The sequence below is a fragment of the Geotrypetes seraphini genome, chromosome 8, assembly GCF_902459505.1.
Source record: "Geotrypetes seraphini chromosome 8, aGeoSer1.1, whole genome shotgun sequence".
NCBI lineage: Eukaryota > Metazoa > Chordata > Amphibia > Gymnophiona > Dermophiidae > Geotrypetes > Geotrypetes seraphini.
The window spans coordinates 115014265-115030475 of NC_047091.1; the positions used below are offsets into that span (position 1 = coordinate 115014265).

Below are 16211 nucleotides of genomic sequence, written 5' to 3' on the forward strand. Positions count from 1 at the left end.
AAGAGGCTACTTTCAGGGCTTCCCCTGCCTCAGCTGTTCAGACTTCCCTTGCTGGCTCTACGCATGTGTGAGTCACTCACAGCCATCAATTGGACAGGAGAGATGGGGATTACATGAATCATTTGCATGCAAACTTATTGAGTGCTTCAATAGCTCTTTTTGAATCGGTCAAAAAAAAAAAAAAAAAAAAAATCAGATCATAGACCCACACAGTCTCTCCGATCCTCTTTAGTGAATCTAGGCCTGGGATTTTAGCACCTTTTATAATCAACTTCCTGAGCTAGTGCCTCACCTAGTTCAGCAGGAGGGGAGAGATACTAGATCACAAGTTGAGGAGGAAGAGAAAGATACCAGATTACAGGGGAGGGGTTGACAACACAAAAGTTGGCTGTCACAGTCCCTTGAGCTGGCCCTGATCTCAGTTCCTCACTGAACTTTGGATTCAGATCAGTTACTGAATCCTCATCTGGCATTCACAGAGAGAACACACAAGAAGACTGCTTGTGCTTCCTTGCATCTATCTACATGTTTTAAAATAACTCAGTTTCTCAGATCATTTCTGTAAACACAGGAAAAAGGAATCCCTTCCCAACCCAACACTAAGCAGAACCTCCATCCCCTGGGTAGAAGTTAACTGCCTGCATGCTTGTAAAGGAGCAGTTGGTAACTCCTTGCAAATGAGGGGGTAACACCCACCTTTACTGCCAGCAAAGGAAGCCATGGATTGTAAAGATCCTCCTCTTCCTCACCTGTCAAATGTGTCTGCAACTCTTTCCCAGATTTAACTCTAGCCAGAGAATATTCCAAGAAGATGCAATAATTGCATTCCAGGAAAATGTTTTAAAATTAACTCTGGAAACTGGAGCAGCCACAGACGTTCCTTTTTCCTGCATGTGCTGGAAGGCTGACAAAATCCTGGACCAGCTAGCACATCCACTGAGTTAGGCCTGAATTTGTGAAGAGACTTCACTGGGAACTGCTTGCCTGACATTTGTTTTAAACAGCTGTTTTGGAGGAGGAGGGGGTGGGGAGGGGGCTCATTTAGACAGAAGACACAGATCCTGCAGTTCTTACACTTTACCAACAGTTCTAGTTGCAGGGGCTGGTACCTCACTTCCCAAAAACCATTTTTCACCTTGTGAGCACAGTTGGACTTAGGCTACTGCCCCTCCCCTTCAATCCCAAAAGATATTCTTGGATTTTCTTAACAGGTCTAATATGCTCCCATGTCCAGCTGCTGCCCAGTTGGCGCCCAACCAAAAGAAGCCCAAGAGCAAATCACTAGATTCTTCAGCATATCATGGAAGAGAAACTGAATTTATACTGTGTCCACTCCCAATAAAAAAAGTACTCAATAGACTAGAGCATTAAACATAAGCTGTGCCACAGGCTTGAGCACTCACCTTCAAACCGTCCTGAGAAACTGTCAGTGGCACGACAGCGTTTCTTTTTCTTATTCCTTTTCTTGGCATCTGGGATGTCAATGGGTTGACTGGAAGGCATATCTACATAGGCAGAAACAAAAACAGAAAAGCATTGCCATAGGTTGTTGTAAGAACGGATAGCGTAGCTGCTTTTAAGAAAGGTTTGGACAATTTCCTGGAGGAAAAATCCAGTCAGATATTGAGAAAGACATTGGGGAAGCCACTGCTTGCCCTGGATTGGTAGCATGGAATATTGCTACTCCTTGGGTTTTGGCCAAGTACTAGGCTTCAGGGCTTGATGGACCATTGGTCTGACCCACTAAGGCTATTCTTATGTTCAAAAAGGTTAACCTGGTTCTACACAGCACACAAAAGAACAGAGAGCAAAATCCTCAAGCACAGGCCATGAAGTTCAATTACAAAAAGCAGCACTGATGCCCTGAATATTCTGAAGATATAGGGCTGTCAAAGCTTGGCAACCTTGGCAGATACCATTGACCACCTTTGACTCTCAATTCACTCCAAAGCTCTGTTCTGTACTAGGGTTTAGGACCTGTGGTCCCTACAGTCCGTCAATACAAGACAGGATGCCAAAAACACATCTGGATTAGCTACTCCCCAATGGCTTGGAGTTAACATTAGCCAAGTGAACAACACAGGTGCCACTTATCACTTCCATTATTTCAGTTACAGATGTATGAGGGGAGCTGTCACCCACCCTCCATCTTCAGGATTTATCACAGTAAAGGCACCCCTCCCTCTATTACTGTACCTTCCTGCTAGATAGAACTCTCATATGGTTTTCTCACATCAATGAGATACACCACTCCTGCAGGCACAACTAACCACTCTGCTTTCCAGGATACCCACAATGAATATGCATGAGATTAGAAACCATGTTGTCATGTGCAAGTTCAACAGACATCCTTAAAACCAGTCTGGTTAGGTGCCCCAGGACAGGGTTGAGAACCACCAACGCATGCAAATATTCTTCCATCCCATTTGAGAAAACATCTACTACTAGTACTACTACTACTTATTTCTGTAGCGCTACCAGACGCATGCAGCACTGCACAGAATCACAAAGAAGAAGAAACAGTCCCTGCTTGAAAGAGCTTACAATCTAAACAGCCAAGATAGACAAACAGGATGTCATGGATACAGTTAAGGAGAATGGTTAATCAGCTGGCTGGGTTGGAAGGCAGAGGAGTAGGGCCTATCTTAACCATATACTTGGAATATTACATTACATTACATTACATTCGGGATTTCTATTCCGCCATTACCTTGCGGTTCAAGGCGGATTACAAAAGGTTAGTTTAAGGACAGGATTACAATGAATTACAGAATTACAGAATTACAGAGTTAAAGAATTATAGAATTACAGAGTTACATAATTACAGAATTACATAATTACATGAATTATAATGAATAGCTAGATAGGTTAGATGTAGATCTTAAGGGCTTTTAGAGGTCGTGTTGTTATTGCTGTTTTAGGAATTTCTTGAAAAGTGTGGTTTTTATTTCTTTTCTGAACGTCTTATAGTCTGGGGTTGTCATCAGAAGGTTGGATATCTGTTTGTCCAGTCTTGCAGCTTGTGTGGCTAGGAGGCCGTCATGTTGTTTTGTTCTTTTTACTTCTTTGGATGGGGGGGGTATGAATGGGGAGTGCGTTTTTCTGTGTCTGGTGTTGGTTGCTTGGATGAGGCGATTGTTCAGGTATGATGGGCTGTCTCCGTGTAGGGTTTTAAATAATATGCAGTAGAATTTGAATTGGATTCTTTCTTGGATTGGGAGCCAGTGTGAGTTGATGAAGGCCTCAGTGATGTGGTCGTGTTTTTTCAATGAATAGACGAGTCTTAAGGCTGTATTTTGGATTGTTTGGAGTTGTCTTATCGTATTTGCTGGACATGGGAGGAATAGTATGTTACAGTAGTCCAATATGCCTAGTATCAGGGATTGTACTATAAGTAGGAATTGTGTACTTTCAAAGAATTTTCGGACTTGTCTCAGGTTTCTCATGATTGCGAATGATTTTTGAGTTGTTTTGTTTATTTGCGGTTGCATTGTGCAGCATCTGTCTATGGTCATGCCTAGTAGTTTTATGGTTGTTTGGATGGGATATTTGGTTGCGTTTATGTCTAGTATGGTTGTGGTTTGGATCTTGTCGTTTTCTAGGAGGATGAATTTGGTTTTGTCTTGGTTGAGTTTAAGTTTGTGATTTTCCATCCAGGTTGTGACTGCTTCCAGTGTTTGGTGAAGTTCGTCTGTCATGGTTGGTCTGGAATGATCGTATGGGATGAGGATGGTGATGTCATCCGCATAGCTATAGGATGTTATGCCTAGATTATCCAGATGAGTTCCTAGAGAGGCAGTGTATAGATTGAAGAGGGTGGGGGATAGTGGAGATCCTTGTGGTACGCCGCAGGGGTTTGACCAGGATTCTGATTTTTCTTTGTTTGATTTTACGCTGTAGGTTCTGAGTTTTAGGAATCCTTCGAACCAGGCGTATATATAAAAAAAGCCACACTGAATCACACCAGGGTCCATGGAGTCCAGCACCGTCTCTGGGCAAAGCCAGTCCAGGTCACCAAGCAGAACTCTCCCCCCCAAAAAATCCAGTTTCTCATAGTTTATTTTCAGGGAAAAGCAATGGCTTTAATGAATCCACCCAGTTAATTGGGTTTTTTTTTTAATGAGCTTCTCCTTCAGGAACTTGTCCTCTTCTGAACCCTGCTAAGTTCATCACCTCAACCAGCAATATAGTCCACAACTTAATGCTTCACTAGATGTTCAGGGGATCATATATAATAGAATATAATCTCCTATAGCCCTCCATAATTACTGCCTAGGTTCCAACCCCCCCCCCCACACACAAGATTCGAATAGCCAGGGTGACGGTGCTCTTAGGCACCTCAGCTATATAACATAGTCTTATGGACTTTCCCCCTAAAGAACCAAACCCCAGCCAATCCCTCTTAACTGATGTGGCACCTTAACCGATATGGGTGTGCCTAGCAAGATCAGTGCATATCAGTATATCCGTTCAGTGTTTGACTTCGTGCTCTCGGTGAAAGAGTTTGTATATAGTTATCTCAGACCTGTAAAAGTGTTTTTTGCGGAAACCACATACCATCCTGTTCAAAATTTTAAAAACATCTCGTCATATTCCCTCTGTCATCTTTCTTCATGCTGAAGAGCCCTAACCTATCCAGCCTTTTTTCTTACACTGTTTAGTGCTTTGCTGTAATACTAGATTAAGAGCAATATTATGTAGCACTAAATAAATCGCGAGAGGTGTTCTGTTTTTTTTTTTTTAATCATTGTTATTGTTCTTCTCTGAACCCTTTTTCTAGTTCTATCTCCTTTTTGAGATGAGGCAACCAGTAGCACACACAATACTCAATAGCTGCACCATGAGCCTACTAAGAATCATTTTCAGTTGTCCTGTCTAGTTAGTTAGGTGCCATCGACTCGTGCTCGAGTCCTAGAGACTTGATGAATTACAGATCTAAAAAAAAAAAAAAAAAAAAAAGATTGGTTTTGTGCTAGTCCAGTAAGGTCCTCCAGCGTCATCATCCCCATGATTATTTTCAACATGTCCAGCCATCTGATTGCAGGTCACCCTCTTCGCCTTGGTCCTTTGACCTTCCTAAATATGATGTCCTTCTCCAGTGATCTCTCTCTTCTGACAGTGTGACCAAAATAAGACAGTTGTAACATCATTTGGGCTTCGAACAACATAGCCGGTTTGATCTCTTCCAGAATTGGATTTGTTGGTTCTTCTAGCGAATCACGGCATGCATAAAATCCCTCTCCAGCACCAAAGCTCAAATGAGTCAATCTTCTTTCTGTCTTGTTTCCACAGTGTCCAGCTTTCGCTGACCACTGAGTAAGTGAATGTGTGGACAAGTCTGATCTTTGTTTGGAGTGTTATTTACTTGCCTTTGCATACTTTGTCAAGAGCCTACATTGAAGAGCAACCCAGTGCTGTTCTGCTAGTTGCTTCTTTGTTTACAAAAAAGCCCAGGAGATTGAAATCCTTTACAACTTCTATCTCCTTCAAGATCAAAATCTTCATCTTGTTTATGTTTAGTTTTAATCCCAAGTTATGACTTTCGGCTTTGACTTTTCTCTCAGTAGATATAGCATGTCTTCTTTGCTGCTGGTAATGAGCGTTGTATCAGCTACATAGCGCAGGTTGTTTATATTTCAGCCACCAACTTTGAAATCAATGCTCTCTTCTTCCAAATTTGTTTTTCTGAAGATGGCTTCGCCGTAAAGGTTGAACAGGTAAGGTGAAAAGATGCATCCTTGCCTGACGCCATGTCTATCTTGCCTATTCATTCTATCCATTCTCAAATACTCGTAACATTTCATTTGCTATTTTAGCAGCCATGGCCCACTGTGCTGAAAATGTCAGTGTATTATCCACAATGGCTCCATGATTGTTTATCTTGGATAATGGACTCCCAACTCAGAACCCCAGCATTTTGTACTTGCAGTTAGAATTATTTATCCCTGGGATAAGCAGTATGGAATCTTAATTTTTGGCATCCTCCAGCACTTGTGACCTGGATTAGCCACTGTTGGAAACGGAACAGGGGTCCTTTGGTCCGATGTAGTATGGCAATTCTTATACACTTATTTGAATAACTTTGTGCCTATCCACATTAAATTTCATCTGTCATTTAGATGCCAAGTGGCATGAAGGAGCAGCCTAGTGATTAATGCAGTAGCCTGAAAGCCTGGGGAACTGGGTTCGATTCCCTTTGCAACTCTGGGCATTGGGCAAGTCACTTAACTTTCTATTGCCCCAAATACAAAATGAGTACTTTGTATATAAATATATAAACAGATTTGACTGTAACCACAGAAAAGTAAAGGCAGTGTATCAAGTCCTATTCCCTTTTCTATTTCCTCATAATCCTCTGTGGTTTTAAATTTTAATAACTTGTTATGGGCACCTGTGATCATGTCACTCAAGGCTTTTATCCAAATCATTTATGAATATGTTAAGAATCACAGGTCCTAGTACAGACCTTTGGAACACACCACAACTGTCTTTCCATTTGGAAAATCAACTACAGTGGTACCTCGGTTTACGAGTGTACTGGTTTGCGAGTGTTTTGCAAGACGAGCAAAACACTCAGCAAACTTTTGTCTCGTAAACCGAGCACTGCCCCGATAAACGAGCACTCAGCAATGGTGGCCCAGGGGTAAGAACTTGCCTGCGGGTGCTGCACAGCAATTCCAAAGAGTTGCCTTCCTTCCTCGGGGTCCCCATGCGGCTGCCCTCCTGCTTCTGCGATGCCTCTGCCATCCGTCAGCGCTCTCCCGGCTCCCACTTCCCCGACAACACGCTCACCACGTACAAGCACGCAGGACGTCCTTGTACGTGGTGAGCGTGTTGTTGGGGGAGCGGCTGCCTTAGGAGAGGAGAGAGAAGTCGCGCGCATGATCATTCAGGATGGCCAGTTTAGATGGGAGCCGGGAGAGCGCTGACGGACGGCAGAGGCATCGCAGAAGCAGGAGGGCAGCCGATGGGGACCCCCGAGGAAGGAAGGCAACACTTTGGAATCGCTGTGCAGTACCCGCAGGCAAGTTCTCATCCCTGGGCCACCATTGCAAACTTCGGTTGTGGAACGAATCTTGTGAGTGTGCATTAAAGCCCATGGGGAACTTTGCTTTGAAAAACGAGCATTTTGGATTACGAGCATGATCCTGGAATGGATTATGCTCGTAAACCAAGGTACCACTGTATTTAGTCCTACTTCTTTTTTCGAAATATCTTTATTAGCAATTGTAAAGGGAACATACAACCAGTAGGGGAAGAACAGAGAAAAGCTGAACAGCCTGGGCATCCAACTAAAGGTTTTTGTACTATGCCTCATCTGTTACCTATTTTCAATCTAAAATTTTCCCTTCCACTGGAAATGCCAGCCCAAAGAGTCCAAGATATTGAGATTTGTTTTCTAAGCATAGGACACTGGGGGGGGGAAAAGCTCAACCATGGCTTATAGTGCCCATGTGAAGAACTTACCAGGACGGGCAGGGCATTCAAAATTAAAGACAGATTCTAGATGATTTGTTTCAGGATCATTGTAGCCCACCAGCTCAAAAGGATTCTGTCCCTGGAATAAAGGGGAAAATGATAAAGTGACGTACAAAGCAGTCACACACCTGGGGTTTCTCTTGCCAGAGGGAGGGACTGCTGCCTCAGATAGAAGCCCAGGCACATCACTGCACAGCTGCAGCCAGTACCTTACTTTTATAAACATTACAGACTAGTTACAGTAAACATTTAAAAATCATAAGCTTTTTTGGGGACTAATTAACCACCTTTCAAAGTGACTCATAATAAAAATAATGTAGCCTAAAACAAGAATGACACAAACTATTACATATAAAGACAAAGACATACGGGAGAAATTAGAACGTAGTGTAAATGGTAGCACAGCAGTGGTGGGGAGCAGGTAAAAGACCTATTCTGAGACTATCCACCCAGTGAATTCCTGACTGACAAAAGTGGAAGACCCAGGGTAAGAATAAAAAGCACAATTTAAAAAATATTAAAAGCTGTCTTAAATTTAGGAGTAGAGAGTCTGATCTCAACTGGAAGACTATTCCAAAGCAGGTACAGTATGTTAAAAACATACAAAATAAAATACTTTTCACATAGCTCTTCAAAGTAAATTAACAAATAATGGACTTACTGAATGAAAACCATATAAAATTATTAAATCAGTGACCTATTTTATCTGTTACCCAAGGTTGCAGGTTCAAGTCCAGCACTGCACCTTGTGACCTTGGGCAAGTCACTTAAAAATCCATTGCCCCAAGTACATTAGTCAGATTGTGAGCCCACTAGGACAGAGAGGGAGGAATACTTGAGTACCTGAATGTAAAACTGCTTAGACTGTAGAAATACTAAAATAATTAATATTTTATTTTATTAACGTCCTCCTATTTGACCCTACTCTGTTACCAATATTCCCTTTTTATCTTTACCTGTAAATTGCTCAGATATTTTTGAACGGACAGTATATGAAATATAGATAAACTATGAGGGTAGGCACAGTTGATGATCTTGTGTAAGATCCAATTGGTGGCGTGAGCAAGCCAGTATAATAGCCTGGAGTACCCACATAGAAGACTTGAAGCTATTAAAATCATCTTAAAAACTGAATTCAGTCAGGAATCAGTAACCACTGCCACTCAAGGAATCAAACATTTTTAAACTCGAGACAATCCAATCGTGACAGCTGATGTAAGCAGTCAAAAACTCCTAAACACCAATAAGAACTGAAAGCAGTGGTGGAGTAAAGGGGGGGGTGCAGGGATCGCGATCCGCCCCGGGTGCAGTCTTCCTGCTCTCCGCCCTCCATCCCACTGCCGTGCACGCTCCTTCCCTTCCCCCCATACCTTTTTAACTTTGGCACAAGCAGCCACAAATTTGCTGCTCATGTCGGCTTCGGCGCTCTCTCTCTGCCACTTCTGGGACCCGCGCCTAGGAAATGGCATCAGAAAGAGGGCCGAAGCCGACTCGAGCAGCAAGTTCATGGCTGCTCGTGCCAAAGATAAAAAGGTATGGGGAAGGGGTGTGCACACGGCAAGGTGGGAGAGGGCCGCTACGCCACTGACTGGAAGTTAGTTAGTTTTCTATCCTGACCTTCCCAAAGAGCTCAGAACGGGTTAAAGGCTAACATACATAATATACAGTTAGGTTACAATTTGCCACAGTTATAGTTCGAGGACCCCTCACCTATACCTTGTTTACAAGCAGAATTAGAATGGGTCAGAACCCTAGAGACAGACATGCTATAACATTCTCCCCAATTGTGTTCCAGACTTGCTCCAGTTTATTTTTCATGTTCACTTTCTGGCAGAGTAGTTCCATCCATGCTAACCCTAACCCAAAACACCGATGAACACCACCACAGCTCTATTAGCAAAAACTTCTCCCACCTTCCAACAGACTGCAAAAAGAACAAGCAAGAGGAATAAAAGGATCGTGAGGGTGCACGTTACCTTTTATTCTAGGTTTTCCGGCCCACATGTGGCAGCACTGCTAGAAATTAGGACTGGCACAAATCGGTGCAGTGCCTGCGGAGACAGGCAACTGAACTCAGCCACTGTCAGAAACATTTCAACCCATCTAGAAAAATCAATTTACTGCATCAACCCATCCATATTGTAATTTCATCCCCATCACCTGCCTCCTACATCAGCCTCCTACATTTACAGATTTGCAGTATGTGGCTAACTTATCCTACTGACCAGGGAAAACTTTCATTACAGATAACTGTGCTTTCTTCTCAGAAGAAGCCTTTCAGGATTATTTTTTTTATTTTAAATCCCTCCTGTTTAACTTTCTAACAGCAGGCCAGGTACGTTAGTAGCCACCTCCCACAGAGCCAGAAACTGAAAACAAACTGTCATCAGGCAAGACATTAGTTTTAAAAAAATAAACCGAATCAGGTAAAAAAAAAAGACAAAATAAGAACAAAAAGTGCAAAACCATGAACAAAACGAAAACTGGTTGTTCTGAGACTACTGTAGTTTAGTACTGCTTCTTTAAATGACTTTCCTACTTCGCCCAGCAACAGGTTTATTTTAATGAGATGATTCAGATAATGAACCCTCCCATTCTAAACCCCAGCAGGACTGACGCCACCCTTTAATAACCAGTTAAAACAACGTGTAATTATCGTACCCCCTCCCCCAACTCATCTGATATAAGCTGAAGTTCGATCTCAGGCTGCAGGCCAACAAAAAGCGCGTAGTCCAGCCGAAACCTTCATTTTCAAGACAATGACCATTTTTTCTGCAATTCGTGCAAAATACCAAGGACAAATAAACGCAGCTTAGAAGCTGCGTCCATTGCGGCAGACCCTTCGCCTCTTTATCGCCCTTTCATGCACACAAAGAAATTTTTCATTGCAAAATTCTTTACCGACACATTGCCATTTACCTTGAAGGAACGGTGGAAACCCTTGACTTCTGTCTTCTTCTGGACCATTCTGAGATTTGGAAACGTAAAAAATGACGATGAAGGGGGGGAGGGGTTAACTGCAACCCCCGAAAATAATCCGGAAGGGGAAAGGGGGAGCTAGTCCTCGACGGCTGGGAAGAGACCCTAAAGGAAAGGAAATAAACATTAAAAGGAGCCTGTACATTTTATTATCTGCAGCATTTTCCTTGCTGAAACGGGAAGAACCTGAGCCCCCCCTCGGGACACGGGAAGTCCAAAAACCCTACTAAACTCCCCACAACAGCGTGCAGTGGCACCAGGAAAAAAAATTATATATATAGCAGAAATGTTATCTCTGAAGGTGACGAATGAAAAGTCCCTTTGCAAATGTAAGGATGTAGAAACCCCGTAGATCCAGCTCTTTAGTTTCTCTTTTCTTGGTTATTCAAACGGCCCTTCTCTATTTTTTTTTTTTTTTTTTTACTGCAGCTACGTTTCCGCTTTAAACTCTGATCTGGTGCATTTCAATCCGCCCCCTCTGACATCTTCATCTATAAGAATTTAAAGGGGGCGCCTGCCTACCCACCCCCCACTTCTCTGTACGTATTGAACGAATATTTCTATATTTTAAAAGCTCCCCTCCACGCAAGCCACTGGCCTGCAACATTAATAATAATAATAATCTCCCGGTCTTCCTAGTTTGAAATGAGTGCCGAGCTTCTAACTTTCGGGCTTTGCAAATGAGCCATATGGAAATTCTCTCTGAACTGAATTAGGAGAGAGCAGTTCCTCTGCCCCTTTCTGGTAGATTTAGGGAGGCTGAGGTAGACGTAGGCTCGAGTCGCTTACCTTTACTGGGCGCTCTTGCAGTGAGCACTGCCGGTGGTACCACAGCCAGGACCGCTACTGGTGGAAACCTCTTTTCACAGTTCGGCTGCTCGTCGCCTGCCTCTATATAACCTCCCTTGTCGTCCCACCCCCCTGTGACACACAGGCCTAGTACGTGCTGGCAAACAGCCACTAATCAGATGCAATATTCTCTCTCCCTCTGCAACCAGCCATCCTATACCAGTTCAAACCAACCCTGCAGCAGTGGCTGAAAGAACCTCCCCCTAACCCTACAGGATCGAGCTTAACCCTAAACGAGACTATTGTGTATACAATAGTAAAGCGTGCCCATGCCTTAGTCAAACCCCACATATACTGTACATTATTACAGCCGATCTCAGATCCCAGTCAGCCCCTAAATATATTCAATACTGTAGTCTGTCCTTGATCTCTGAAGCTTTAGACATCTCAGACCTGTGTCAGACTCTATTTACGTTACTAGAAGAAGCCTTAGTCAGACCCCATATATATATTACAAAAGCCGATCTGAGAGTGAGATCTGACCCTATATAAACATTACTGTAGTCTATCCACTTGAAGCCTAGTAGGGCCTCTTCATACATCTCAGACCTGTCAGACAGTCTGTTACAACACAGTACTGGAGCCTGTCCATCTGAAGCCTTAGTCAGATGTTACTAGAGCCGATCCCAGACCTGAATCAGACCCTATATACATTACTAGAGCAGCTCTAGTAATGTATGTAGGGTCTGATTCAGCCCACCAGCCATCTCAGACTTGAATCAGACGCTCACACATATACAAGTCACTGTGTTATATGGTTATACTATAATAGCAATCATCCTCCAGACCCTGCACACTATAGCAGCAGGAAATCATACATTAAATATTGCAATCAGAGATGCGAACAAAAGCTGTGGGTTGGTTTTTTTTTTTTAAATTGTTGTTATTATTATTTCTGTATTTTATTTGCAGGACCTGCAAACTCAATCCTGGAAAAGGGGTCACACCTCGTTGTGCTGAGCTGGAAGAGACTGGCAGCACTGGGAAAGACTCCAGAAATCTGATGCAATCTTGGTTCAATTCTGGGGGTAAAGTAGAGCAGGTCACGCTTCCCTTACTCACCACAGGCAACTGCATCCCAAATACCAGTCTCGCCTTTTTTGTTGTTGTTGTTATTGTTGATTTTAAAGATTTCGGTGGTTTCCACACCAGTTATTTCGATTTGACACTATGTTTTGGCTGTTCACTCAGCTCCCACACCCCTCCAGCCTACAGTTATCAAAGCTGATGGTGACATCTGATCATTCCTATCAAAGACGGTGCACAAACAAGGCTGTAAAACGCTAATGAACTCCTGTGACCCTGCGATACTGAAGAAACTTTTATCACAGCAGTTCCAGAGGCAAAAAAAGACAACGGTTAAGTGCAGTACATTAGAGATGTTGGATTCATTGCTACCACCTCATTACTGAATTCAGAGCCGCCAACTCTCTCCTTTTTTTTTTTTTTTTTTTTTTTTTTGCACTTTTGAACTTTATCAGCTTGCTCTGCGTGTTCTTTGTCCATTTCAAAACACCAACGTTTGCGGCTCCGTAGCCAACCAAACGCAGTTTCGAGGATTTCACTAATGGAAGCCCCTGTGATGACCCGCTACCGCCATTCCACCACCACTGGCTTCCCACGACACCTAGTGGTCAGCCGAAGAGCAGCGTTGAAGTAGCACTGAATGAAACCAGCTGCATCTCTGCATCTTGATCTGTCATTAGAAGTTGTTCTAGTGGAAGTTAACGCGGGTTGTGAAAAGCGAGCTGTGGAAATTATTTATGATAGCATAGACCTCTATTGAAAGCTCTGTGATGAACCCTCAAAGCCCTGCCCTTAGTTTTTATATTGGTGTATGGTATGGCTTCTGAAGGTGACCAGAGCTATGCAGTTGGTACTAAGGCAGTGGTCTCAAACTCAAACCCTTTGCAGGGCCACATTTTGGATTTGCATGAGGTAAAACTCTTTATAGTTTATAAATCTTTCCTTTTGGCTAAGTCTTAATAATAATATTGTAATTTATAGCTAAAGAGACATATGATCAAGAAACTGTTTTATTTTACTTTTGTGATTATGATAAACATACTGAGGGCCTCAAAATAGTACTTGGCGGGCCGCATGGGCCCCTGAGCTGTGAGTTTGAGACCACTGTACTAAGGCAATCCCTGGTATTCTAGGAATGATTGTGTACGCTAGAATTAAGTGCTACTACTTGGTCTTCAAAGAGGAAGAAGTGAGGGGCTGCAATATATTCTGTCTCCAGATAAAAACCACACACATGCAAAAACACCTAAATACATACATGAACAGAATCAGGCAATTTATTATTATTAATTTTTTTTTTTTTTTTTTTTGCAATGTACAGAGCAGACCATATAACATTCAGATACCTTAATAAGTGCAAACTCATTTCACATCACTGGTGCGAACTGAAGGCTTCACTTCTTGGTTTACGTGGGGGTTTTTGAAGGGATTTTCTATATATTATACTCTTTTTTCTTTAAGTTTCTTCAAAAGTTTTGTTTCTATAACATCTCCAGAACAGCATTTCAGGCATCCACCATTATTTCCGTTAAAAATAAATCCTGCAGTTGCTCCAGAGTCTTTCTCCCTGTAACATCATATTATGTCCCCCAAGTCCTACAGCCTCCTTCACTTGGAAAAAGGTTCCTTTTTTTGTGTGTTAAAAACTTTAAAATATTTAACGATCTGTAGCTGCACCGATTCTTTTCTGAAATGCACAGAATTGAAATGTGTCCCTTTTATTATGATGTTTTTATGGCCTGTAGGCCACCCAGGCAGGACTTTATGAAGCTGGGTGGGAGTACAACAAGTCTTGAAAATAAAACCAGTAACAGAATTTAAAGACAGTCTGAGACAAATGCAGATGATCCTTAGATGTGAAGAAGTGAGGGGAAAGTCTGAGATGAACTAGTAGCCACAGTTGCAGGAAGTTTACTAGGCAGACTGGATGCATTTCATGATCCTCTGACCCTAGAGAAACAGATCAGACTCAGAAATGTTTAAGGGCACATGTGCTATATTGTTTTATTAGCACCTTCCCCTGCTTTTGGTGTGGTCCTAATAAACCTCCCTCTCCAGCTCTCCTAGGTCTGTTTCCCACAGTCATCTTTACACATTCCATCCCTAGTACAGACAGTAATGGCAGCAGTGTTTACTTAAACCCCACCTGCAACAGCCTTAGGCCAGGGCCTGGTTTATTGTTAAAGAATAAATAAATATGAACTTTAGTGTACGTCCTCCCAATCTGTCCTAGTCTTTGAGTGGTCCTTTGGCCACAATTTTAAATAATACCACAATAGCATCTCCTCTTTTGCTACCTCTCATCCTTATACATGGAGGAATGGGAGCAATTCTAGGCTATTAATCAAAAGACAAATGTGCTTATACTGCACTTTATTCAAAATTAATGTGGTACATAAACAGGTGTGTAGACTTGCACTATAAGAATAGAGCTTCCTTGCCCTATCAGAAATCTTTTTCCACAACTCTGTCTGTGCATTCATGCATTCTACTAGGGAGAGGTTTCAGAGACACTAGAGAATGATAGGGCAAAGAGATGATGAGGTGAGGGAGGGAATAGAAAGGGAGAATTGGGGGTCTGAGTGAGAGGGAAAGAGATATGGTGCACATGGGGAGATGAAAAAAGAGGAGAATTGTTGGGCATAGGGAGGGAGAGAGAATTATTGGACATGGTGGTGGGAAAGGAGTGAGGTAGAGAAGAAAGAGATGAGAGGGAGTAATGTTGGATGTGGTGGTGGAGAGGGAACAGTGGGATGGATGGAAAGGATGCAAGAGGGGCCTCAAGGTGGTGGAGAAGGTGAGAATACTAGGATCCGAGTTACATACAAATTCAACTTAAGAACGGTTTAAAAAATGGAACCCATTCTTAACCCGGAGACTGCCTGTAATCCAAAAATAAGAAATGCTTTCTTTATCAACAGAAAATTAGTGACCCCTATATGCAGTAGTGCTGCTGTGTCATAAAATGGTGAGGAACAGTTGATGGAATTTGCTAATGAATAAGATACAGCTGTTTTATTAGTATTCTCAGCAATTTCATGCAGCCCAAATTACAGCGACAAAAATCAGAAATCAGTCCATAAAAGCAATTTCCTGCAACCAACTTTTGAAAGCAACCCAATTGGGTGAGAAAACCATGGACCTGGTAATACTGGATGGGGCAATGTTTTATAGTGTAAGGGCTTTCAGAGATGGTAGAGATTGATAGGACAATCTTCTATTCTTATAAGAGAGATTTCAGAGTCACTAGAGAATGATAGGGCAATCTTTTCTAGTGGAAAGGGATTCAGAGATTCTAGACACTGATAGGATGATCTTCTCTTCTAGTAGAAGGGGTTTACAAACACTAGAGATTGATAGGGTGATCTTTTCCAGCAGGAAGGGGCTAAGAGATTGATTGGATGATCTTCTCTTCTAGTAGGAGAGGCCTTAGGTATCTGGGCCAATCAGGACCTTAGGCCATACCCGGTGTACCCCAGGATGCACCAGGAAGGGGAAGGCCCGCCATTTCGAAGAGGCCACATTTTGTAGAGTTCATAGGAGTTTTTTAAGGTATAATCTGGGAGCCCTGTGTAAATTATGTTATTACAGTAGTCCAGTCTAAAGACAAAGAATAAGAGGATTAGTACCTGGAAAGTGTCATGATTGAATAGGTGGTAAATAGAATGGAGCTGGTGGAAGGTCAGAAAATTTGATTTGGTAAGGGCTGAGATTTCGGAGAGAAAAGATAGCTGGGAGTCCAGGTTTACGTCCTAAGTAGTGCAAGCTGTCGACTGGAATGATCTTATTTCTGAAAAAAGGAAGGGGGTCAGGGGGGTTTAGGAGGGTTATTGTCTTTTCTTAATTTAATATTAGTCTGTTTTGTGACACCCAGTTTG

General features: G+C 42.5%; 1 protein-coding gene across 4 annotated transcripts in view; it reads right to left on the minus strand.

Annotated features, from left to right (window-relative positions):
- Positions 1-11384, minus strand: part of MKNK2 (MAPK interacting serine/threonine kinase 2) — a 38874-nt gene extending 27490 nt beyond the window's left edge. Inside the window, exons 1-4 of one of the 4 annotated variants that reach the window (XM_033954257.1) lie at positions 11248-11384; positions 10399-10563; positions 7468-7558; positions 1404-1505 (exon numbers count right to left, since the gene is read on the minus strand). In XM_033954257.1, the coding sequence (XP_033810148.1) occupies positions 1404-1505; positions 7468-7558; positions 10399-10446 (241 nt within the window). In that variant the 5' untranslated portion in view covers positions 10447-10563; positions 11248-11384. Of the gene's footprint in view, positions 1-1403; positions 1506-7467; positions 7559-9455; positions 9576-10398; positions 10564-11247 lie in introns of those variants that run through there. The other 3 variants (XM_033954258.1, XM_033954259.1, XM_033954260.1) reach the window with 3 other exon arrangements.
- Positions 11385-16211: the final 4827 nt, after the last annotated feature.